We start from the raw sequence: 23,676 nt of genomic DNA on the forward strand, positions 1-23,676 counted from the left end.
CAGTGGCTCAGGGCTGAAACAGGGGATGGATAGATGGGGACCGCTGGGCAGCCCCAGGCCTCCAGTGCAAAGACACCAAAATCCAGGGGTGTGGTCCATGCCAGTCTCCTTCTGAGGAAGGGAGGGCAGGAGGTTTATTGAGCAGTGGGGGAAGGATGGGAATTCAGAGGGCATGGACGCAGGCCATCTCGTCTCCCAGGTCCTCCTCATCAAAGCGGGAGAGGATGGACTCCTCGTCACTATAAAGTGAGCTGGTCCCCTGTGCCAGCAGGTTACTGGCAGCACTGTCCATCTCGTCCAGTGTCAGGCGACATGCATCTGCAATCTCCCGCTTGGCCAGGGCCACGAAGCGCGGGTCTCGGGCAAACAGGCCCAGGCCCTCGGAGATGAGCACCTGGGGGCACAGATGGGATCAGTGTTGGCAGAGGGCACAGCATGGAGTCGAAGCAGTGTGCACAGAAGGGTTGGTGTGGATGAGTGATGAACCCATGAAGGCACGCAGGGAAGTCAGTGGGGGACAGTGGGGCACACATCTTGCTGAGCAGAAGTCACAGAGCAAAGGGATAGCTACATACACAACACAGAGACTGGGGACCCTCCTTCCCAAGCTCCCACCTTCTCCCCTTCTCTCCCATCCCTCCGGCCCCCTCCCCTTCTGGACTCACAGCCTCCACCAGGCTGTCAGCACTGCCCCTTTTGCCATGGCTGGGGTCTGAGTGGGTTCCAGGCACGTGCAGACAGGTGAACGTGCGCAGTGGACCGCTGGATTTGCCGAGGTATCCGTCCCCTGCTGCACCCTCCTCCACCAGTAACAGTGGGGCGTATAGGAGCCGGCCCCGCTGAGGAGGGGTTGCCCAGGAACCCTGGACCAGAATAAACATCAGGGGCATAGTGACTGATGGGTAGGGTATGAGGATCTAGGAATCACTCCTGTGCCTACCTCTTACCCCCAAACACAACTGGAGTCAAACTGAATGGGTATAAATCAGCCTTGGGTTTATTTCAGAGCATAGAAGGCCTGGGTTTAAATCTCAGCTTTGCCACTTACTAGCTGTGTGATCTTGGGTAAGCCTCTCTGGGCCTCAGTTTCCTCATCTGTACACTGGGGCTAGTAACAGTACCCACCTCACAGGCACAGTGAGGACTGTGTGAAGTCACACGTGCCCCCTTCTTCAGAAGAGCCCGATTTGTAGTGTATTTGATAAATTCAGCCTAGGCTGCCCCCCACCCCTCCAGGCCTCAGCCCCCCTCCCCCACCTCACCTGTGTCCTGCTGGGCCCTGAGTTGCGCCCACGATGATAGGTGCCTGGGATGGGTAAATCTTCACAACTGCCCTGGCGCCGCAGACACTGGATGGTGAAGGAAGGCTTCCGGCCTGGGGGTGTGGGGGGCACCAGGGGCAAAGAGGAATGTCAGTGCCTCCCCAGCCCTCTGCCCTTATGGCCCATGGGGCCCCCCAGGACCCATGTCCACTCTCACCTGCAGGCGTTGGGGGCAGCAGACGGCGGCGTGGTGCTTGGTGGCCATCCACATATCTCTGGGGTCTGTGAGGTGGCAAAAGGATGGGGCGTGGGGGAGTCCCTGCCTGCTCATCTAGGTAGGAGAGCCTGTTTGGGAGGGAGGGCTGGGGTGAGCTCAGGCCTGGGCATGCGCGATGGGGTGCCATCCCTCTCGCACGTGGCTCATGGGCTCATCCTACGTGTCATGGCCAGAGTGCTGGCTGGGGACTTCCTCTTGTTCATCCTGCTTCTCTTGCCCTTTGGTTGCCTTGGACTGAGAACTTCCTTCTTCCGGAATGGTGAAAATGAGAACCCCAGAGCTTCTCCTGGGGAAAGTGAGGCAAGTTAGGCAGACCAGATCCCCCCAGTGTGGCCCTGGGCCCCTGGTTCCCTCTCATTTCATGCCCTACCTTCTACAGAAACGCTAGACTTTTTTTAACTGGGAAAATTCACATAACATAAAATTAACCTGTCATCATTTTAAAGGAGACATGGGCTTTCTTTTAATAGACGTTTGTCTCACTGGAAACACCCTCTGCCCCCTGAAGTACCCCCATAAAGTGGCTAGTCCCTCACAATCCTCCTGCAGACCTTTGCATACCTGTGGGCGTGGGACCCATCCTGGGGCACACTGGACTGTCTGGAGTTGGGAGCACCCCCATCGTCATCACTGGGCCCAAGGGAAAGTGAATCTGGTGGCTTGTCCCCGGCAGGCAGAGACACAGAAATCACAGAGCTCCGGCGAGATGGGGGCTGGGAGCCCATTGGGGCCTGTGGAAATCACAGGACTGAGCGTTGCATCCAGGTTGTAACTAAGTCACTTGGTCAAATAGTGTGTCTCCAATGAGCTCCCCAGGGGCCAAATCTGGGTCTTGCCCTCCAACAGTGGGTGGTAGGTACCACATAAACATTTGTCTATTGCAGGGGGTCTTCTCTGGGGGGCTTCCTCCCAGACGCAGTATGGAAATCACTCAGGGGGTTGAAGGAGTATTTTACAATCAAGAGTTCCTGGGGGAGTGAAAGCTTATTGTCCTTACTTTGTACGTTTCCGGGTCCTTTTCATCGTCCTCCTCCTCTCCCTCCTGCCCCTCTTCCTCCTCCTCCTCATCTGTGTCACAGGTGAGGGCCTGCCGCATCTCAGGACCCAAGTCTTGCAGGCTCCTCAGACCAGCCTTTGGGGGTGGGAAAATAGGGAATCGGGTAGCTCAGGGTCTAAACTTCCCTGTCCCTGAGTAGGAGTGTGGGATGGGGGAAGGAGCCCCACAGTCACTCCTGACCCTCTGTGGGTCCTGGGGTCTCAGTTTCCTCATCTGTGACATGGGTTCCATGAGATCAAGAAGGCAGTCAGCCTCAACCACAGAGCTCCCACATACCCCCACCCAGCTCAGGCCCTGCTCCCAAGACCTGAAGGGCAGAGGAGGTGCTTGGGGGGGCCTCGGCCCCTAGTAGCCCCTTTTCTTTCCTCCGCCGGAATTTGCGGAAATAGTCCTGGATCAGAAATGTGGCGTAGAATTTGCCCACGGTAACTTCTTCCTCTGGGAGCAAGGGAGAGGAGGCAAGGTCACACAGGAGTCCTCTGCTCCCCAACCCCCACATCAAAGCTTGGACTCTCCCCCTGCACCCCTCCCTCTCCAGCCAGTGATGGTTTGGTGGTGGTGAGCAATCGTTGACATTCAGAGGCAGGCTTAAGGAATTGGGGTGGAGCTAGCTCACCGTCAGCTGGGGGGATGACCTCATCTAGCAGCTTCTGCTTCATCCGCTTCCAGATCTTTTTGATGACAATCCGCAGCTCCTGATTGGCTTGCTCCAGGTTCCCTGCATGGGGAGAGGATGTGGGGCATGAGCCAATAGGAAGAGCCTTTCACAGCCACTCCTTCACTGTTGGAGGGCGCGTCACAAACTTCTACCGCAGCCAAACACCGCCCCCGTTGGACAGGTGGGAAAACAGGCCTGGAGAAGGCAAAGTCACCTATTTTGAGGTTAAGAGCTAAGAGTGGGGCCCATCCCTCAATTAGTTTGCTCCTTGCACCTTCCCCAGGGACCCTCCCCCTCCTGCCCCTCCCCCTTCTTCCCACACACCTTCTGTCTTGATCTTCAGGGATGTCCGAACGAGGGCAAAGAGTGTGGCATTGAATGTCACTGTCCCATCTGAGTTGAGAGGCATGTTCATCGCCACAAGTCTCTGTGCACACCAGGGACATGTAACCCATTTTGGGCAAATGCCAGGGATGCAGGCATGTGATGCCCAAGGGCAGAAACCTTTGAGGATGCCACCAAACACCCCCTCCCCACCCAAGGCAGGGTCCCTGCCCACCCCTGCTGTGTGGTGACAGTCCTCTCAGAGGCAGTGGTGGGCAGGTGCACAGACCTTGCAGGCCACTCGGTGTGGGCACAGCTTCCCGAATCCCAGGGGTGGCTGGATGCGTCTCAGCAGGGCAACCACATCCAGGTGCTTGATGCGGCCTCTGGGGAAGGTGGGGGTGGAAGAGAGGCACTACTGGGTTGGAGATACCCCCTCTGGTCCTTACTCAAGGCCCTACCAGCTCATCACTCCCTCGCCCCACCAACACCCCATAGCCTGCCAGGGAAGAACTGGAGGGCAGTCAGTGGGGGGAGGGGAAAAGGCAGAGGACAGGGGCAGTGGGAACCTTGGGACATCTACTTCCTGGGTAATGGGAGGCATAGGTCAGAGGTTCCAGAGTTGGAAGACTGTGAGGCAGTGCACTGTCCTCTGGTATCCCAGGTATGGGGTCAGAGGGCATACTTGGCCCCAGGGTCATATTCAGACCAGATCCTCTTGAATTCATCGAGGTGATGGGGGCCCAGGATGGACCAATCTCTGGTTAGATAATCAAAGTTGTCCATGATCACAGCCACAAAGAGATTTATGATCTGTGGGCCAGTGAGTAGGAGAGGTTAGGTGAAAGGCAGAGGAGAGTATGGGGGGTTTGGTGGGGGACGGAGGTAAGCTTCTATGGTCACTGGGTCATGAGTCCCCGGGTTGATCTTGTTGTCAGGCCAGCCCTTTCACCCGCTCTGAAGATCTGGGCTCCCCACCTCATCCCCATCAGGACCAGCCCCCGGGGCAGTAGTGGTGGTTGTGGGGATTGGTCCTTACCAGGAATGCACAGAGCATGAAGAAGCTGATAAAATAGGCTATGGCAAAATTGCTACCACAGCTAAACTCCTCACCAGGGCCGAAGTCAGACTCAGGGTCACACCGGCTCCCAGGAAGGCTGGCAAGCATTATCTCCTGCCATGCCTCACCAGTAGCACACCTGGGGGTCACACAGTGGTGCCATCTTGGTGGGGAGGCTATGAAGTCATGACAAGGGGCACTGTGGGGGCCAGAGGGGTGAGGAGATGACCTATTTCTTACCAGGGGCTACATCTGGTAAAAACAGCGTTTCAATATTTTAAAAGCTGGTGTGGCCATGTTGATGACAATCACGTTTGCATTTTACAGAGGGGGTGCTGAGGCCTATGAGAGGTATATGTCTTGCAGCCAGAAAAAGGATGGCTGAGGCTAGAATATTCTAAAAGGTTCTTTAGAACACAGCCAGAAAAGGTCTCAGGCAATATGGGGCCCCATGCTGCCATGTTACTTCCATAGCTCAGGCAGTCTGGAGCCCAGAGAGGATGTGTGGGCACCCAAAAGCATGCTGGAGATCAAAGCAGTAGGGGAGAGGGTGTGTGTGTGTCACCTGAACAAAAGCAGCACAGCCTGTGGAAAGGTCTGGAAGTTGTTGTTTCGGTTGATCTGTGTGCCATCCTGAAGAGCCACCTTGCCGAAAATCTGTGGGCATACAGGGGCTGTGTCAGAAGGGTGACTCCGTGCCCCTACAGGTTCCCATCCATTTCACAACACCTAATACTCAAAGGATCCTTACAACCCTGACAAGCAGGCACTGCTGATCCCATTTCACAGATGTATGGACTGACTCAGGGTGGTGCAGCTTGTCTGTCTTTCTACCCCCACTTTGGGCTCATTCCCATCTAACCCCCCTCAACAGAGGAGTGCCTGAGGGATGCTCCCCAGGGTTCCCACTTGCCTGCATCCCAATGACTGCGTAAATGAAGAATATCATTGCGATGAGAAGAGCCACATAGGGCAAGGCCTATGGGGGTGGAGAGGAGGATAGATACTCAGGTCCAGGCAGAGAACTGTAAGCCCCAGAATGCACTCAAGCCGGGGCCTGCTGAGAGATGTGGTCCATCCCCAAAGTGCCCATGACTGCCAGGGTCTCCCGAATATGGACACAGTATTAAATACAATAGAGTAAGGTCAGTGAGGCCAAGACATGTTGGGAATTGAGAGCCCACAAGAGAGAGAAAACTGGACATGGTAAGCTGCACATGGGTATGGCATGCTGGAAGGTGTAGTTCTGGGGGCGGTAAAAGGACAAGCTGAGGGTGTGAAGTGGGGATGAGGGGTGAACAAAGGAGTGGGGGAGTTACCTGAAAGGACTTGATGAATGTCCAGAGTAATGTGCGAATCCCTTCACCCTTACTGAGAAGCTTGACCAGCCGCATGACTCGGAAGAGGCGAAAGAAAGTGATCGAAATGCGGGAACTGTCCTCAGAGCTCTGGGGTTGGGCGTGTGGTGGGTATGCTCAGTCCACATTTGCCCCAGCCACCTCCCTGTCTCATGCTTTGGCCCTCCCAGCCTCCAAATCCCTCAGAACCCAGGCCCCAGGGTGGTCAGGGAGCATTTCTAAGGACTTTCGGGAAGAAAGGAAAGGAGGGTAGGTGAAGAGAGAGGCAGAGAGTCCCTGTTGTGAGGTGGGGGGTCTACCTCGCCAAGGTGGCCACCATTCTGCACGGAGATATTGCCAAAACAGAGGTGATGGAGGAGATGATGAGATCACAGGGCCAATGAACAAGGAGAGAAATGATGGAGCAGATACGGAGGATAATGGATGGTAGAGTTATTATCCAAGGGATGATAAGGAAGGTTATGTGGTAATGGATCAGGATGGTTGAAGGAAACGTTGGTAATGAGGGTGAAAGGTAGAGGAGAGGGCACAGGAGATGGTGGAGGAGAGATATTGGAGCCAATGGAGGAAATGATGAAGCCGGTGGTTTCACGGAGATGAGAGAACCGATGGAGGATCCAACGGAGAAGCCAGTGATGGAGATATGGACCCAGCAGCATTGTCAATGGAGGACCATGTAGTACCCAGTGAAAGAGATGATGGAGCCAACCGTGCAGTCAGTGGTGATGACAGAACCGTGAAAGACCCAGTGTCAGAGACGATGGTGTCGGTGGAGGAAACGGAGCCAATGAAGGAATCAGAGGAGATGATGAAGTCAAAGCAGGAGTTGGTGGAGATGATGGGGTCAATGGAGGGGGATGTAGAGGCAATGAAGAAAATAATAGAAATAACAGGAGAGTCATTTTAGGAGATGCTGGGGCCAGAGTATAGCTTGCAAATGAATGAGCGGGAGCTGGTAGAAGGGGGCTTTGGCTGAACCCAATAGGGACTCAAGAGATAGAGCTAGAGGGAGGAGCTCTGAGTCTCCAGGAGTGGGGTGGATGTGAGTGGGAACCACCTCCCCATGTGAAAGAAAGCCCTGGGGTTGAGGTGAGGGAAGGTTGGTAGGGGTTGAGTGGGTTAGTGGAGAGCCAGTCCTCACGTTGACTTCAGTGACGGCAATGTCCACTACGCTGCCCACCACAATAAGAGCGTCAAACGTGTTCCAGGCATCAGTAAAGTAATGCTGTAGACAGGAGGAAAGCAGTGCCCTGTCTTCTCAGAGCTAGCAAGTTAGGGTATGGGGCTAGTAGTGGTTGGGGGCATTGGGGAGGCAGGGTCTAGGTTGGATCACATGATAAGGCTGCATCTAGATTCCTCTTCCTCCCTAGTCTCATGACTCCCTGGTTGCTGCCCCCCTGAGAGCTATGCAGTGAGTTCCACCCTAAGGAATGGGTCTAGGCCTGGGGGGTACCTTGGGTTTGAAGGCGATGATTTTGAGCACCATCTCAACAGTGAAGAGGCCAGTGAAAACCATGTTGAGGATGTCCATGACATAGTTGAAGGGAGCAGTCTGCTCATAGTGCTGGGGGAGAAAATCAGATGTGGGGACATAGCCTGAGGCAGAGATTTCCCCCCTACACCCCTACCAAATATTCTCTGTCTTGGACTGAGGTAAGTCTGGGGATGTGGTAGCACTATGGGTTGGCCAAACCTCTCACACTGTCCACCTCCCATTATGGATATTGGAAAGCCCAGCTCTTGATTTCCTAGCTTTCCTTGCAGCTAGTTCTGACTGAGACAGAAACATAAGCTTGCTGCTGCTTGGGCAGCTTCTGTGAAAAATATTTTTGATTTCCAATAAAAGGTCAAATGAGGAGAGTCCCTTGGTGCAAGCTTCCTTCCTATTTCCTGCTTTGAATGTGGTTTTGATGCCTGGAACTGTGGCAGCCATCTTGTGACCATGAAGCAACAGTCATGAGAAGGAAAGCCAACTTACTAAGATAGTAGAGCAGAAAGACAGAGCCTGGGTCCCTGATGAGCAATGAGCAAACAGCCTACCTCTGCACTGCTTGCTATGTGAGGTATCTATCATAATTCATTGACTCCAGGATATACATCTTTTCACAGTTTAGAATCTCTGAAATTGGGGTGCATTTCTCAGTCAATGATAACTTAACATTTGCCATCTGCCATTTTCCCCACATTCTCACATCTCTGAAATCAGGATACAACTTACGATTATTGGCCTTTGATTTGAAGATATGTGGCACATATCTTTAAAGCTTAAGTCTCTGTCAGTTGGGGGTTTTGTTACTTGTAGCCTAAAGAATTCCTGACAGTTCTCAAGGATTTGTGCAGACAGAATAGGGTCAGGTGTCTGGCGGGATCAGGGTGGGGAGCTCAGACCTGCATGGCTAGAGCAACCGTGTTGAGCAGGATGAGCAGGAACATGAGATACTCGAAGGCAGCAGAGTTCACAGTGGCCCACACCCGATACTGATGCGGGTTCTTGGGGATATAGCGGCGGAGTGGCTGGGCCTTGAGGGCATACTCCACACACTGGCGCTGCATATAGGTGCAAGGCATGAGTGAGCAGTGGGGTCCTGAGGCAAGGAAGTGGCGGGGGGGGCGGTTGGTGGATCAGGGGTTGGAGGTCACCTGGTTCTTGTCCAGCTCACAGTCTTGGTACTCCTGCTCGCCCTGGGCACGGAAGGTGATGATGACGAAGCCCACAAAGATGTTCATCATGAAGAATGCAATGATGATGATGTAGACAATGAAGAACACTGAGATCTCCACGTGGTAATTATAGATGGGGCCCTTGTTCTCTGCGTTTGCATCGATGGCCTTGTATAGCAGCCTGGGGAGCCAGTGGACGCAAGTGAAGGGATATCCCAGGCCCCTCAGACCTGTCCCCAGATACCTTAGACACCCCAGAATATCCCCAAATCCCCTGACCTAATTACCTGAGACCTACACACCAGGCCCTCAAAGACTCCCAAAGCCCAGCCCTCCAGAGACCCAGAGATCCCCATCCAACCTTCCTGAGAATCCCCATCCAGGCCCTCCAAGACCCCCAAATCCCTTAGGTTCCCACAGACTCCCAGTTCTCCTCCAGCCATCTGAGGATCCCCATGCAGCTCCCCAGAACTCCCCAACAAGCCCCCAAAGATCTCTAAATCCCCTGTCCCATCAACTTGAATTCTTTGCTCCATCGCCCCCCAACTAGTACTCCCAAAGACTTGTGCAGCTATCTGGAAACCCCTGAATCTCCAGCTCCATCTCCTCCAAGACCTCCACCCAGTCCCCCCAGACCTCTACCTGGTACCCCCCCCTAAATCCCACGCAGTCCTCTCTAGACTTCCACCTAGTGCCTCAGAGACCTCTCTACCCAATTCTTGGAGGCCCCCCTCAACCAGGTCCCCAGAGCACCCCCAGCCAAATTCTGGGAGATCCCCACCTAGTCATCTGATACACCCACCAGTCCCCAGAAAACCCTACCCACTCTCTAGAGACCTTCTTCACATCCCAAGATACCCTTCCACCCATCCCCAGGATATCCAAAGCCAATCCCCTAAAGACTCTTGCCCAGTCCCCTGCCCATCCCTGGGGCCCTGCCCCTCACGCAGGCCAGCCTTCGAAGGTGGAGACAGTGAACAGGGCCATCATGGCTGAAAGGACATTGTCAAAGTTGAAATCACTGTTGACCCAGAGCCGCTCCCGGACCAGGGGCCTTGACACATCTCCATCGGGGTAGACCAGGAAGGAGCCCCTGTGGATGTTGCAGACATGCTGGGTGGGTGAGGAGGGGTAGGGAGCTGTGGAATGGGGACTGGTGTCTCCAGCATGGAGGCAGCAGGGCATAGTGGTGGAGCTGGATAGCCTGGGTTCCAATCCTGCCCTTCCATTTACTGGCTGGGTGACATTGGGCATTTAACCTCTGTGCTTCAGTTTTCCCCATTTATGACATAAGGATAATGACAGTAGGTATTTCCTGGCTTGTTACAAGGATTAATTTTGTTAATCAATGAGAACAGTGTCTGGCACATTGTTGGGGCCGTATACGTTAGCTATCATCAGCATTATTATCACCATCATTGCCATCCAGGAAAAAGTAATACGAATAATAGCCAACATTTATCAGCACTAAGTATATGCCAGGCACTGTGCTAGGCTTTACATGTACTAACTTTACATTGTAGTACACTCTCTGTGTAGTAACTCATTTGCTCCTCACAACAACCTTGTGAAATCCACACTCTTTTTATCCCCATTTTTCAGTTGAGGAAAATGGGACTCAGCAAGGTTAAGAAATGTATCCAAGTCTCATGAGATCAATTTGAACCAGGAATGTCTAACTTCAGCGAACTATTACCCTCTGTAGGAGTCTCAAGACGGAAGCTGGGGACTTGCTGGTGGGGGTCGGGTGTTTGTGGATTGTTGGGAGTCTGGAGTGGAACGTAGGTAACTCTGGGGAGTGTGGAGAGGGGTTTTGGGCAGTTATTGGGGGGGGCCTCTTAAGGACTGGTGATGTCTGAGGGCTTTTGCCATTCTTGGGAGAATTCTTGGGATGTATCTTGGGGCCTTGAGGAATTCTAGGGTCTTGGGGACCTTGAAAAAATCTGGGGGGGTTCTCTGCAGTTCTTTGGAGGAAGATCTAGGCGTTTTAGAGGCCTGGGTGAGATCTAGGGGCCTCTTTGGACTTTGGGAGGGTCCTGGGCTCCATGGAGGGCAGGGTTTCAGGCACTCACTTGCATTCTTGGGGGGTGTGTTTGGCCTCATCAGTGCAACTGTAGAATTTTCCCTGCAGAGAGGATATTTGTCAAGCAGATTCACCCTTCATCCCCCACCCCCTCCCTGCCTTGACTCATGCCTGGGCCTCCCTCCAGAGTTTCCTCCCACCTTGAAGAGCTGCACGCCAATGCAGGCGAACATGAATTGCAGGAGCGTGGTCACAATCATGATATTCCCGATGGTCCGGATGGCCACGAACACACACTGCACCACGTGCTGCAGACACCCACAAATATGGCTCATGGACACCGCAGGCCACGGTGGCCACAGGGCAAGGACTCCAGGCATGGATGGAGCTCAGGGACTTGGGTCAGGAACATGTGGTCTTGGGTGAAGGATGTGTGGGTACCAACGGGAAATGTGTTTGCCAGACAGGGGTATGTGGCCACATGTCAGGAACTTGGATCACAGAAATGTGGCCTTTGGTAAGGAATGGATGGTCACTTGTAAGGAACATGGATCAGGCCACATGGCCAGTGGTCAGGGCCGTGTGGTTACACATTGCGGCCAGGCTATGTGGTCATGCATCACTGCAAATGGTCAGTCGGATCAGTGATCCTGGCCCCAGGGGCGGGGCAGGGTCTGGGTCCCACGGATTTGGGTGGGATGGGATTACCTTGAGTCCTTTGGCCCTGTTGATGGCTCGGAGGGGCCGTAGTACTCGGAGTACTCGAAGAATCTTCACCACCGAGATGGCACTGGAGCTGAGGAGGGGGCAGTCCTCAGGCCATGGCCCGGGCCTGGCCTTGGCTCTCGGAGGAATGGGGTAGGCAGGTGTCACTCACTGGATGCCAAAGGAGATGAGGGACACGCTAACCACCAGCAGATCCAACAGATTGAACCAGCTACGGCAGAAGGAGCCACGGTGCAGGAAAGCCCCGAACACTGTCATCTGGGGAGTAGGGGGACATCAGGCTAGTTACACCCCAGATCCGGGGATAGAGAGGGGAGTTGGGGATGGAAACAGGAGAGTTGGGCTGCAGGAGTGGGTGGGGAGTAGGTTGAGGTAACTGGGGGCATGATGGGGGGTCCATTAGTCACCTTTAGTAGAATCTCCACAGTGAAAATGGAGGTGAAGGCATAATCGAAGTACCCCAGAATCTGGGGGGCAAGAAAGAGGGGGAGCCACCAAGTCACGGCTGAGGGGGATCCTAGCTGTGTGTATCTCTCAGTAAGTTTTGCTGTCCCTCCCTCCCTCTCTCCTCCCCTCCCTCTCTCTCTCTCTCCCATCGTCATCATCATCAAGGACTTTTCTACGAGGCAAAAGCCTTGGCCACCAGAAAGACAAGGGTTCAGATTTGGGCTCCTCTGCCTCTACTCAGCTACATGGGCGCCCTTGGTCTCCTCAACCTCTGAGCACAGCTTCCTCCTGTGCCAAACACTGATCACCTCCCCGGTGCTTCCCCAAGTGTGTTGCACTCATAATAAAGGCTGGCACTGCTGCAGCTGCCATTATTGCTCCTCTCTCTCTGCCCAACTAGGGGTCTTCTCCCTGCCTCCACCCTGGCCCCAGCTTGTGCCCAGTAGAACACCCTTGGGAGTGTCCCCTGAGCCCCCAGCCCAAGGCTCACGTGGTTGCGGAAGGAGTGGGCTCGGATGGGGTCCTCAGCTGCCAGGGACACACTGCTGAGGATGATGAACACCAGGATAAGATTGGTGAAGACGTGATGGTGGATGAGGGTGTGGCAGGCCTTCCTCAGCCTGGGAAGTGGGGAATGGTCCATGGTCAGAACACAGGACCGCAGAGTTGATTGGGGGAGCCCGAGAGATAGAGCATGGGCCCTGTTGCATAAGACCGTGCACCCCACCCGAGCCTTGGCTGCTCCCTGGTCCTCCCCCTGCCCCAGCCCCACAAGCCCCAACGCCCTGCACATTCGCAGCACTCACGGGTTGGTTTGGCTGAGGCAGAAGAAGGCACTGCCCTCAGGGACGGGTACCACCTTCTCCTTGGGTACAACTTCCTGCAGGAGTTCCACATGCCCTGCACCCCCTTCCTCCTCCTCCTCTTCCTCCTCCTCCTCCTCCTCTTCCTCCATGCCTGGCAGCAGAAGAAGATCAAAGGAGAGAGAATTAATTGAGAAAATGTATGTAAAGCACCTAGAACAGTGCTTGTCGTGTCGTAAATTCTCATCTCCCTGCTAGAATGTCAGCTCCTCAGAGAAGGGATTTCAGACTGTTTTGTTCACTGTTGTGTCCTCAGCACTTAGAACAGTGCATGGGACACAGGAGGGGCTCAGTAAATGTGTGTTGAACGCACATTGCCATCTTCAGCCATATACATACTATTTTATAATAAAGGCCCTGAGAAGTTCTGCAGTAAAACAAAATGTCTGTTTCTCTTCTTTAATCTCAGCGTCTCAAATGTTCCTGGCCACACACCAAGCCCATTATTTTAAAGATGATGTTGGAGAAGGCTGCTCTCCAGAGAGGAGGGTCTCAGGGGTCACGAGCTCTGCCTGGGTGCTGTCCCCAAGGTCCCATACCTCTTCCACCTGGCCTTGCCCACTTGCCTGCTCCTTCATTTTTTGCACCTTCCTCTTCCTCATTCTCCCCACCAGGCACCTGGGGACAGGAAGATGGGGGTCATCGATGATGGGGTAGACACCAGGGGATGGACACAGGGGAGGCTTGGGAGGGACACAGTAAAGAAGGAATGAATAGGCAGAGGATGCGGGATAAAGACACACACGCATAGACAGATATTGGTGGTAGTGGGAGGTGTAGACAGAGCCCAGGCCTCTAACTCACCAGTGCTCCATTCTCCTGTGGAGTTTCCTCAGTGTTCTTCTCCCTGTGCGAGGAAATTGGGGAAGAGGCGACTGTTAAGGATCGAAGCAGATAGGCAAGGCCAAGGGAGGGGGTCATTGCAGTCAGAACAGACCTTTCTCAGGTCCCATACAACCTCCCTGCTTCCTCCCTCATCCCCTTAGTCTATTCTCACAGCAGCAGGAGGGATGCTGTTAAATTCTGTCTGATACATTCCTCCTCTGCTCACACCCCTCCCATGGCTCCCCACCACTCAGAGCAAAACCCAAAGTTCTCACCATGGCCCAGAATGCCCTTCATCTGGCTTTTCTATTCCCCCCATTTGAGCTCACCTCCTACCACTCTCCTTGTTCCCAGACCAGGTATCGAACTCGGGGCCCCGGGTGAAAGCAGTGAAAGAGCCGAGTCCTAACCACTGGACTGCCAGGGAATTCCCTCCATGGTGTTTTTTGAATGTGCTAAGAATATTATCACCTCAAGACCTTTGCACTTGCTGTCCCCTTGCCTTGAACACTCTCTCCCCAGATATTTGCATGGCTCACTCCCCCACTTCATTCAGGCCTCTCTTTAACTGTCACCTTCTCATAGAGGCCTTCCTTGATTACCCTAACCAAAATAGCAATCTTCATTTCTCTCTATTCTCTTATTCTGCTTTCCTTTTCTTCATTACATATTATTAATATATATTTAATTAAATTATATTGTTATATATTCATTTGTTTGTTTTGCTTGCCTTCCCCAACTAGAATGTCAGCTCCATGAAAGCAAGGACTCTGTCTTCTTTAACCCCTGCTGTCTCTTTAGCATCTAGAACAGGGCCTGGCAAAAAGTAGGTGCTCAGTAAATGCATGTTCAGTGAATGAGGACTGGAAGGTTGGATCTGCAGATGGGGATTGCCAGGGTGACCAAGGCATCTCTGGTGGTGTGGGATGTGTGTGGGAGGGTCCCAGTCAGGGCTCCCAGGGAGAGACTGTCTTGGAGGCAGAGCCAGACCTCACCTGCCCTTGCCCTTGTCAGTGCCTGCATCTCCACTGGCTAGGTTGTCCACAGCAATGGCAAGAAACACGTTCAACAGGATGTCTGGGGTGAGCTCAGGCTACAAGGATGGAGAAGCAGCCTGCCTATGGAGTGCCCATGTCCCCGTTATCCTCCCCCAACCCTGCCACGATCCAGCCTCCCAAGGCTCTGAGGATACAGTTGCCGCAGATGAAGAGGATGATGAAGTACACGCATACCAGCATCCCTGGGAAGAAGGGGCCACCATAGGCCATGATACCATCATACATGACCACATTCCAGTCCTCACCTGTCAGGATCTGGGGGTGGGAGGTCACCGTGAAGCTCTTGGGACCCTCTCCCCAACCTTGGGTCCCCCCACCTCGCCCACCCATCCCATGATCTCCAGGTCCCACCTGAAAGACAGTGAGGAGGGCCTGGGGGAAGGTGTCAAAGGTGCTTCGCTTGGTGTGTGTCTGGTCAAAGTTGAACTTGCCCCCAAACAGCTGCATGCCAAGCAGGGAGAAGATGATGATAAAGAGGAAGAGGAGAAGCAGCAAGGATGCAATGGATTTCATTGAATTGAGCAGGGACGCCACTAAATTGCTCAGAGATGCCCAGTGCCTGCAGCAGAGATGGAGGGGGAAGGGTTGACACATCCAGTGGTGAGTCAGGAGCCGGGGCAGGTCTCCAGCTTGGGATGCACTGGGGCGGACTGGGTTAAGATGAGCTTTTGTGTCATTGTTGGAAGTGATTTTGGAGTTGGGGTGAGGTGAGAATAAGAAGTAAGGGGAAGGTTGTATTCAGGGTTGGGGTTGGCATTAGGGGAGATGAGGTTAGTATGGAGGGTATATGGAAGTTGGTGAAGCTAAAATTGGGTTTCAGGTTGGGCCTGGGGTTAGGGATTGTAGCTGGGGATGGGGTTGGGGAATATTTGGAGTTGTAGATGACTGAGTCGGGGATAAGTCTGTGGCTGAGGGTTGGGATAGAGGAGAGGATGGATGGGGATGATATTGGGGCTGGGACTGGGGATGGGTTTGCATTTGGAGATAGGCTGATGGTTATGAATTTGGGCTGTGGGGGTTGTGGCTAGTGATGGGGATGAGGCTGGGAGCTAGGAATGAGGCTGGAGGTGGGCTTGGGCTTGGATTATGGGGCTGTAAATGAGCTTGTGGATGATGAGTGGTTGGTGGTTGGGGTTAGAGATGGTGTTATGGTTGGGGGTGGGGAACGGGGTTTGGGTTGGGGATGAGTATGGAGTTGAGTTTGGAGATGGGGTTGGGAATAATGTTCTAGCTGAAGTTGAGGCTGAGGAAGGGGATGGAAATGGAGTAGACACCCTCCCCAGCGGACTTTAATCTCCAGGAAGACAGGAACTTGTGTCTGCTTTGATTCCTGGTGTTTCCCTAGGGCCTGGAAGGGCGCCTTGTATGCATTAGGCACTCAATGGATATTTGATAAATGAATGGTGATGCGGATATAGTCATCATTGGAGCTGGGGTGGTGGCTGTTGGGGCTGTGTTTGGGGCCCCCATCCTCTCCCCCGACACACACACACACACACACACACCTGGTGACCTTAAAGATCCTGAGGAGGCGCACACAGCGGAGCACCGAGATGCCCAGGGGCTGCATGGCGCCCACCTCCACCAGGGTGGTCTCCAGGATGCCCCCACAGACCACGAAGCAGTCAAAGCGGTTGAAGAAGGAGGAGACGTAGACAGAGGGCCCCAGACCATATAACTTGAGAAGCATCTCCACCGTGAACAGACAGAGCAACACTTTGTTGGCATACTCTGTGGGGAGAGGGGCAGGGGTGACTGGGCTAGTCAGTTTTTGTGGTGACATGTGGGGAGGTAGGGGCCATGGGGCGATCTGGGGTAGTTGGTATCCGTCCAGGCACAGGCTGGTGGCATGGTTAGGACTAGGGATCGGGTGATTTTGTAGGTCACAGTGGGCAAGGTTCTGAGGGGCTTGGAGCTGGGGCGAGGGGCAGAGCTGGGGTGTGGGCCTCGGTCAGCCTCTATGAATACAGAAAAACTCCAATTCAAGGGTAGAGTTAGAATCTGGGGTTTAGTTGGGACTGGGGCTGGTTTGAGGGTTGGGATTAGAAGTGTACTCAGTATTCAGGTTGGGGGCTGAGATTAAGATGAATAATAGTAAGAGCTAACACTTGTAAAGTGTTAGCTTTATGTGGGCCAGGCAATGTTCTAAGCATTTTTCACTTTAACTCATTTAATCCTCCCCACCACCCCCTGAAGTGGATACTACTACTATTCCCATTTTGTAGATGGGGAAATTGAGGCACAGAGGGCTTAACTTGTCCAGACAGTGCGGTGTTAAGAGCCTGGACTTTGGAGCCAGGCTGCCTGGGTTTGCCACTCACTAGCTGAGTCCTGGGATTAGTCACTTACTGCACCTTAGTACTTAATTCACCTAAAGTTGCAGTGAAGAGAAATTGAGTGAGTACAGGTAAAGTGCTGAGAACAGAGCTTGACACACACAGCAAGTGCTATACAAGTGTAAGCTACAAGGTAGGATGGAACAGGCTAAAGTTTCTGCATTTACTTGGGTAGGAGGGCAGTATCTGGGGGTGTGGGGCACCCGAGAGATCCTGGATTGGAGCTTCTGGGGTGGAAGGAATTGGGGGCTGGGGGAGAGGGCTGGCAGACTGGGGGGTGCACCCTGGATCTGGGTGAGCCAGATGGGCTGCCCGTAGTGCTCCGAGGCGATGGTCAGCGTGTTGAGGAAGACGAGCAGCAACACGGCCCAGTAGCAGGCATTGGACTTCACAGCCCGCCGGCAGCGCGCCCGAAGGCCCCGGTTGGCTCGGCGGAAGCAGCGGCTGTGGGGATGGGGAACCCACCGGCTGAGATCACCTACCTAAGCCTGCCCTGGGGGGCTCAGGTGGGGGAGCCCGGCGGTCATGGGGGGCTTGGAGGGCTTGGAGGTGGGGCTCACAAAGTCATGGGGTCCAGCTGTCACACAACTTTTGCAACTCACCAGACACTGGTTTTCATGATCTTGTTTCTGGAAAAGAGGGGGATGGGAGGTAGGCATCGTCAGGGGCTGAGCGGCAGTCAGCGGCGAGGGCTGGAGGTCAGGGGCTGAGGTCAAGGTTGGAAGCTAAAGTAAGGATTGGGGTCAGGGTCTGTTCTGGGTTCTGGCTGGGTCAGGGGTCAAGGGCTGGGGGCCCTCACAGGCAGCGTGTACAGCTGGCCAGAGCCCCGTCTTCCTCTTCCTCATCGCCTGGGGTCTCTGCCATCGAACCGGTGTCACTGGCTGGGAGGCTGGCTGTGGGCAGGGTGGAAGAAGCGGTCGGCACATGAAGATCCCAGGGCTCTGCCTTTGGCTTTCTCCTCTGCCTACCCATCCCTCCCCCTTGTCAACCTTGCTGGACCCCCACCGTGGCTGCTGGTGGAGTGCGTGGAGTGGGTGGAGTGACTGAACCAGTGCAGACGTCCTCGTCTCCTATTGGTCAGCTCTGCCAGTTGTGGCCCTGTGGGGACATGGAGGACAGTGGTGGATCACGGCCTGGGGTGGGGTTAGGACCCCGCGTGTGTGTGTGTGTGTGTGTTCTGGGTGCAGTCTGGGAAGGGTATCTGAATCCGGGTTCTGTGTCCTAACCGGAGGCTGGGCCTAGAGGTTTTTTTTGTTTTTGTTTTTGTTTTTTTTGGCCGCGCAGCATGGCATGTGGGATCTTAGTTCCCCGACCAGGGATCAAACCCGTGCTCCCTGCAGTGGAAGCGCGGAGTCTTAACCACTGGACCTCCAGGGAAGACCCAGGGGCCTAGAGTTGCTGCGGGCTGGGGCTGGATCTCAGGAGGGCAGCCCACATCTGAGGCATGCATGGAGCAGGGAGTGGGCCAGGTTGGGATTGCCTACGGTGGCTGGCCTGGCCCTCTTGAGCCACAGAACCAAAGTTGCCATCAGCTGAGGGGTCCTCCATGTCCAGCTCCTCCGCCTGTGTGATCCAGTCCAGGTAGCCCCGCAGGTCCTCCTCCAGCTGCTGCTTCTCTCGAAGCTTCTGGAAGTCCCCTCGCGCTTTTGCCTTCTCCCTCTCCTTAGAGAACTCTCTGAGGGAGGAGAATAGAGGGTTAGGTGGGGGAACAACCCTGGCCCCCTTGCCATCACCTCCCAGCCACACTGACCTCCTTGCTGTTCTTTGAATATGCTAAGCACGTTTTAGCTTTGGAGCCTTTGCACTGGCTGTTCCCTTTGCTTGGAACACTCTTTCCTCAGATACCCACATGGCTCAATCTCTTTCACACTTTTACTCAGATAACGCCATCTCAAGGAGGCCTGTCCTGATTGTCCTTATTTGTAACTACAAGATCTCAGCATTCCTATCTTAACTCTTCCTTTCTTTCCATAGCACATATTCCATATAAGACACTACACATATGTGTGTGTATGTATGTACACACACACATTTATTGTGTATGTTGCTATTGTCTGTCTCTCCCCACCAGAATGTAATATCCAGGAAGGCAGAGATTTTTGTCTCTTGTTCCATTCCTAAAACAGTGCCTCACACACAGGAGATGCTCAATGTTGATTGAATGAATGAAAGGGTATTTTAAATGGGTTTTGAAGGATGCCTACCTAGCAGTTTGCCAGGAACAAAGTAAAGGGACAGGGGCTGAGGGGCAGGAAGGAAGGCCCGGGTAGGTGTCTAGGTTCCTCACCCACTCAGGACACCAAGTACAAGGTTGAGGACGAAGAAGGATCCAAAGATGACAAGACTCACGAAATACACCCAGGGCAGCTCATACCCCATGGCATCCTGCATCTAGGGAGAGAGAGGGGGCATGCATCCCTCAGGGTGTGCAGACACTCCCGCCCGAGCTCGGTGAGGAGAGGCAGGTGCAGCTTCTGCACTGTGTGCCCGCTGTCCACCTCACCCAGTAGAGCACGTCAGTCCAGCCTTCCATGGTGATGCACTGGAAGACTGTCAGCATGGCAAAGAAGAAATTGTCGAAGTTGGTGATGCCTCCGTTGGGACCTGCCCAGCGTCCGCGGCACTCGGTCTGGTTCAGCGTACAAGCACGCCCCGATCCCGGTGACGCGCAGGGCGATGGGTCCTCCTCCGCCTCTACGTCTGTGGGAAGACTGGAGCTCTGGAACCCGAAGCACGCCCACCCACAGTCGTTGCCACCTTGGAGGCCCGCCTACCTGGGAAGCTCGCCTCAGGGTTCTAGATTTTTCTAAATCAAAGACAACCCTTAGCCTCTGACTGTGCTGGGTCAGGATTCTGAACCCCTGGGAAGCTGTGAAGCCCAACCACAGGGATCTGAGGAGTGGGACTGTAAACCTTGGGGCAGAATCTTGTGAATAACAGTGAGGCGTGAGCCTAGGAGCAGTCTTGTGAATTTGGGAGGGTCTCTTGAAAGAAGGGTGGGGCCAAGACTTGGGTTTGGGTGTGGATGAAAAAGACCTGACTATTTGGGACCAGTTCTGGAGAATGGAGTCTTCAGTGTGGGATAGGGCCTTAACCTGTGAGTGGAAACTTGTGATAGGGCGGAGCAATTAGCTAGGGGGGTGGTTGTAGTCTGGAATTGAGGGCGGAGTCTTGAATATGGGGGGGCGGGGTAAGACTTGTTTATCTGAGGGCGGAGCCTGAACTTGGGGGCGGAGTGTTGTGAATTTGAGTGTGTCCCCTTGAGAACAGGGTGGGGCTTAGGAGCCAATGGAAGGGGCGTATCCTGTCCCGGGGGCTGGGGTGGGCTTGCTGACCAGATCCCAGGAAGTAGCACGTTTTGTGCATGCGTCCGAGGAACAGCTCGAGCCCGATGATGGCGTAAATGATGATGACAAAGAGCACGAGAAGTGCAATATGCAGCAGCGGCACCAGCGCCTTCATGATGGAATTGAGCACTATGTGCAGGCCTGTGGGGAGCGAGGGGTGGGCAACGTAGGGGCGGGGTCAGCTCAGCGCCCCTCCCGCTCTCCCCTCCACTACCTCCAAGCCCGGGGGACGAGCCACTCACTCGGGACCCCGGACACCAGCCTCAGTGGCCTCAGCACCCGAAACGCCCGCAACGCCTTCACATCGAAGCCCCCCGGCTTCCCTCCGGTATGCGGGGCATCCCCCGGGCGTCCGGGCCCCTGCTCCAGCAGCACGCTGAACAGCCTGATGGGGGAGCACAGGACAAGGAGGCGGGGGTCAGGGGTTGGGACCCCCCCCCTTCCCCCCTCCCTTCTCCTCGGAAAAGTACAAGTCCCTCTAACTGGAAATGCAAATAGGTTTAAAATATGTTAATATTCCTGATTCTGGCTGCCGAATGGAGGCAGTCTGAAGCAGTCGCTTCCCCGAGCCCCGAATTTAGCGGGCCTGAGGTGGGAAGTTGAGCTAGGGTTGGGGGTATCCCTTGCAGAGGCGCACCCGACCACGACGATGATGAAGTCGAGCAGGTTCCAGCCATTGCGGATGTAGGCGCTGGGGTGGAGCACCAGCCCGTAGGCCACGATCTTGAGCACGGTCTCCACAGTGAAAATCACCAAGAATACGTACTCCACCTGCTCCTGGGGGCGGAGCCGGGGGTGGGGGGCGGGAGATCGGGAAGTTATTTGGGAGTGGGGTTTGTTTGACAGGGGGTAGGGGAAGAGGAGCTTAGCGGGGACCGAAGGGGGGGGGGCTGGGCAGGAGAGGGTCATCTGGGTCAGAGAGGGGCGGGGCCTGGCTGGAAGGCTTGAGGTGTGGCTCTACTGGGGCTGTATCTAGCTGGAGGCGGGGCGGGGCGGGGCTAGCCTCACCAGGTTGTGGTTGGCAGTGTTGGAGTCATCCTCTGGGAAGGGGATGTAGACCCCAAGGGCCACGCAGTTGGCAAAGATGGTCAGCAGGATGAGGATGTCGAAGGGCCTCAGGTGAACACAGTTAAGGACCCAGGCAGAGTGGTCTCAGAGCCCCACATTCCCTTGGGGCCCTCTCCACCCAATGCTGACCCTTGACCCTAAGGTGACCAGCTCTGACGTTCCCAGCCCCTGCCCTGACCAAAGCCTTGACTCTGACCCCCCTGGAAACCTTAGCCATCCTCAACTCTTGCTGAGATTTAGTCTTTGACTCTTGACTCCCCTGGTGACCTTCACTTTTCTCAACTCCCCCTTGAATCCAGTTCTTAATCCTTGATCCCTGCTGACCTCAGCCCTCTTCCATTCCAGCCCTGGCTTAATCCTTGACTCTTGGTACCCTGGTGACCTTCACCCCTGAGCCCTGCCCCTGGCCTTCCAGGATACTTCCATTCCACAATGCTGATGCAGGACCGCCGCAGGGGGTTTGCCAGGGTGAGGCAGAAGAGTGCCCGGGGTGAGCGCTGGGCACTGGCCACTGCCACTGTCTTGTGCTTACTGTGCTGAGTCCTTCGCTTAGGGGTCCCCAGGCTGGATGCCCCACCGATTTCACCACCTGATGCTGGGGGCCCAGGGCACAGCCCCCATTCGGGCCCAGGGCCTGTCCCATTGGCTGGACTGGGCTCTGGGGTGGTGTCTGTGTGGAGAAACCGAGTTGGGGGGGGGGAACAGGGTATTGGGGCAGTCGTGGCTGCCTCCTACATGATCCTATCCCTCTGTCTGAGGGAAGGAGAGAAGAGCATGTAAAATTAGGGAAAGTTGAGGGTACCTGAGTTAAAGATTGGGGGATAAGAGTTGGGATTGGAGTTGATTGACGATAGAGTGAGAGTTTATAGGGGAGTGAAGGTGAGATTATGTTTCTAATTGAAGTAGGGTTTGGTGTTAGATTTGGGGGGGTAGAGCTTAAATTAGCATGGGGTAGGATTAAGTTTATAGCTGGAAGCAAATTTAGGATTAAATTTGAGTGGTAGATTTTGGGTTGGGTTTAAATACCGGTGGGAGTAAAGTGTTCTTGAGATATGATTTAGGGTTAGGACTGGATATTTGAATGAGCTGGAATTTGAATTAGGATCAAGGTTAGGTTTTAACGAGTTTGGGTGGGATCTGAGTTTTGCACTGGGGTTTTCAGCTAAAGCCATTCCCAAGTCCCTTGGCCTTGTTTCAGCCTCCAAGGGGCAGTGGGTTGGCCTGGTTAAGATACCCAGCTTTGGAGGAAACAAGCTATCTGAGTTTAAATCCTGACTCTACCACTTGGTAGCTGTGTGTGGCCTTGAGCAAATTATGTAACCTCTCTGAGCCTCAATTTCCTTATCTGTATAATGAGATGACAGTAAGAGTACCTACAATATAGGGTTGCTGTGAGGATTAAATGAGTTCAGCATTCAGAAGAATGTCTGACACATAGTATTATTCCCATTTTGCAGGTGGAGAAATTGATGCAAAAAGAGAGGTTAAGTGATTTGATGAAGTAGCTGAATTGGGAGCCAAATCCAGGCAGTCTCTGACTCTAAGCCTTCACAACTTACTACCACCATCAAGTGTGTATTCTCTCTCTCTCTCTCTGGTCCTTAAAAATGGGTCTGCGCTCTTTCTGGAAAGTCAGAGACCCACTCACTAACAGTGCTTATATCCAGGGGTTGGGGTTGAGTTTCAGTAACTTTAGAGCTTATGGTAAGGTCTGTATCCACGTTGGGGTTTGGACTCTAAAGGGGGTTTGCCCTCTGGTTGGTAAAGTTTGTGTTAGGATTAAGCTTGGGGCTGGCACTGGAGTTGAAGTTGGGGTGGGCGCTAGGATAGAGATCAGGGCCAGGATTGGGGTTGGGTTTCAGTTGGGATCTAAGGCTGTTTGGGGCTGGCTGGGATGGGAACAGGGTGATGTGATTCTGGTCTCCTAAAGGCTCTCCAGGGGTGGGGTCCTGGTGGGCAGTGGGTGGGTCAGAGGGGCTGAGGATGGAGCAGAGCCCAGGCTTGCTCCAAGGGTCTGCAGGGGTGGAAGCCTGTTCTCACCTTTCCCGCCTTCAGATGCCGCCATCCTCCTTTCGAGGTTGAAGAGCCATCTGCACACAGCCCCCCTCTCTTCCCCCAGCTTTGGAGGGATTAAGGTCACAGGGCGGGGCCATAACAGGGTCGGATGGGAAGGTGAGGAGGGGTGGAGATGGGACACTTGTGGGCCAGAGCCTGGCAACAGAAAAGGCACTGATTTAAAAAAAATATTTTTACAAAATATATACTAGCACCAGAGTCAGAAACTAAAATAAGAAAAATGATAATTGTTTCCCAACAGTACCTGAAA

At 54.1% G+C, this 23,676-nt stretch overlaps 1 protein-coding gene across 3 annotated transcripts; it reads right to left on the reverse strand.

The window, feature by feature from the left end:
• Positions 1-163: 163 nt before the first annotated feature.
• CACNA1F (calcium voltage-gated channel subunit alpha1 F) lies at positions 164-23,415 on the reverse strand. 3 transcript variants are annotated; one of them, XM_007182655.2, is made up of 48 exons: positions 23,391-23,415; positions 21,771-22,020; positions 21,291-21,396; positions 20,920-21,059; positions 20,525-20,667; positions 20,271-20,423; positions 19,439-19,635; positions 19,223-19,326; positions 18,453-18,610; positions 17,941-18,033; positions 17,735-17,828; positions 17,538-17,564; positions 17,219-17,379; positions 16,105-16,330; positions 14,951-15,158; positions 14,734-14,854; positions 14,537-14,618; positions 13,521-13,563; positions 13,283-13,334; positions 12,660-12,810; positions 12,344-12,473; positions 11,814-11,873; positions 11,558-11,664; positions 11,389-11,476; positions 10,881-10,988; positions 10,730-10,782; positions 9,604-9,750; positions 8,637-8,838; positions 8,385-8,543; positions 7,450-7,560; positions 7,138-7,221; positions 6,296-6,316; positions 5,958-6,086; positions 5,552-5,617; positions 5,204-5,295; positions 4,618-4,777; positions 4,264-4,391; positions 3,868-3,964; positions 3,579-3,681; positions 3,213-3,314; positions 2,904-3,034; positions 2,537-2,671; positions 2,101-2,270; positions 1,718-1,825; positions 1,480-1,607; positions 1,263-1,375; positions 666-863; positions 164-394 (listed from the first exon to the last, which is right to left on the reverse strand). In XM_007182655.2, the coding sequence occupies exons 1-48, from the start codon at positions 23,413-23,415 to the stop codon at positions 164-166; spliced, it is 5,895 nt and encodes a 1,964-aa protein (XP_007182717.2). The 3 variants fall into 3 exon arrangements, with proteins under 3 accessions (XP_007182717.2, XP_007182716.2, XP_007182718.2); XM_007182654.2 differs by having other exon boundaries at positions 18,420-18,610; XM_007182656.2 differs by having other exon boundaries at positions 18,420-18,610; positions 21,771-21,788; positions 23,354-23,415.
• Positions 23,416-23,676: the final 261 nt, after the last annotated feature.

The sequence above is a fragment of the Balaenoptera acutorostrata genome, chromosome X, assembly GCF_949987535.1.
Source record: "Balaenoptera acutorostrata chromosome X, mBalAcu1.1, whole genome shotgun sequence".
NCBI classification, from domain to species: domain Eukaryota; kingdom Metazoa; phylum Chordata; class Mammalia; order Artiodactyla; family Balaenopteridae; genus Balaenoptera; species Balaenoptera acutorostrata.

Bases quoted from the DNA above. Each gene is read 5' to 3' on its own strand.
- CACNA1F (XM_007182654.2), bottom strand. From the start codon at position 23,415: ATGGCGGCATCTGAAGGCGGGAAAG. The intron at 10,783-10,880 runs GTGGGAGGAAAC...TCCTCTCTGCAG, and splicing joins TTGGCGTGCAGCTCTTCAAG to GGAAAATTCTACAGTTGCAC. The intron at 7,561-8,384 runs GTCTGAGCTCCC...TTTCTCCCCCAG, and splicing joins CGGTTGCTCTAGCCATGCAG to CACTATGAGCAGACTGCTCC.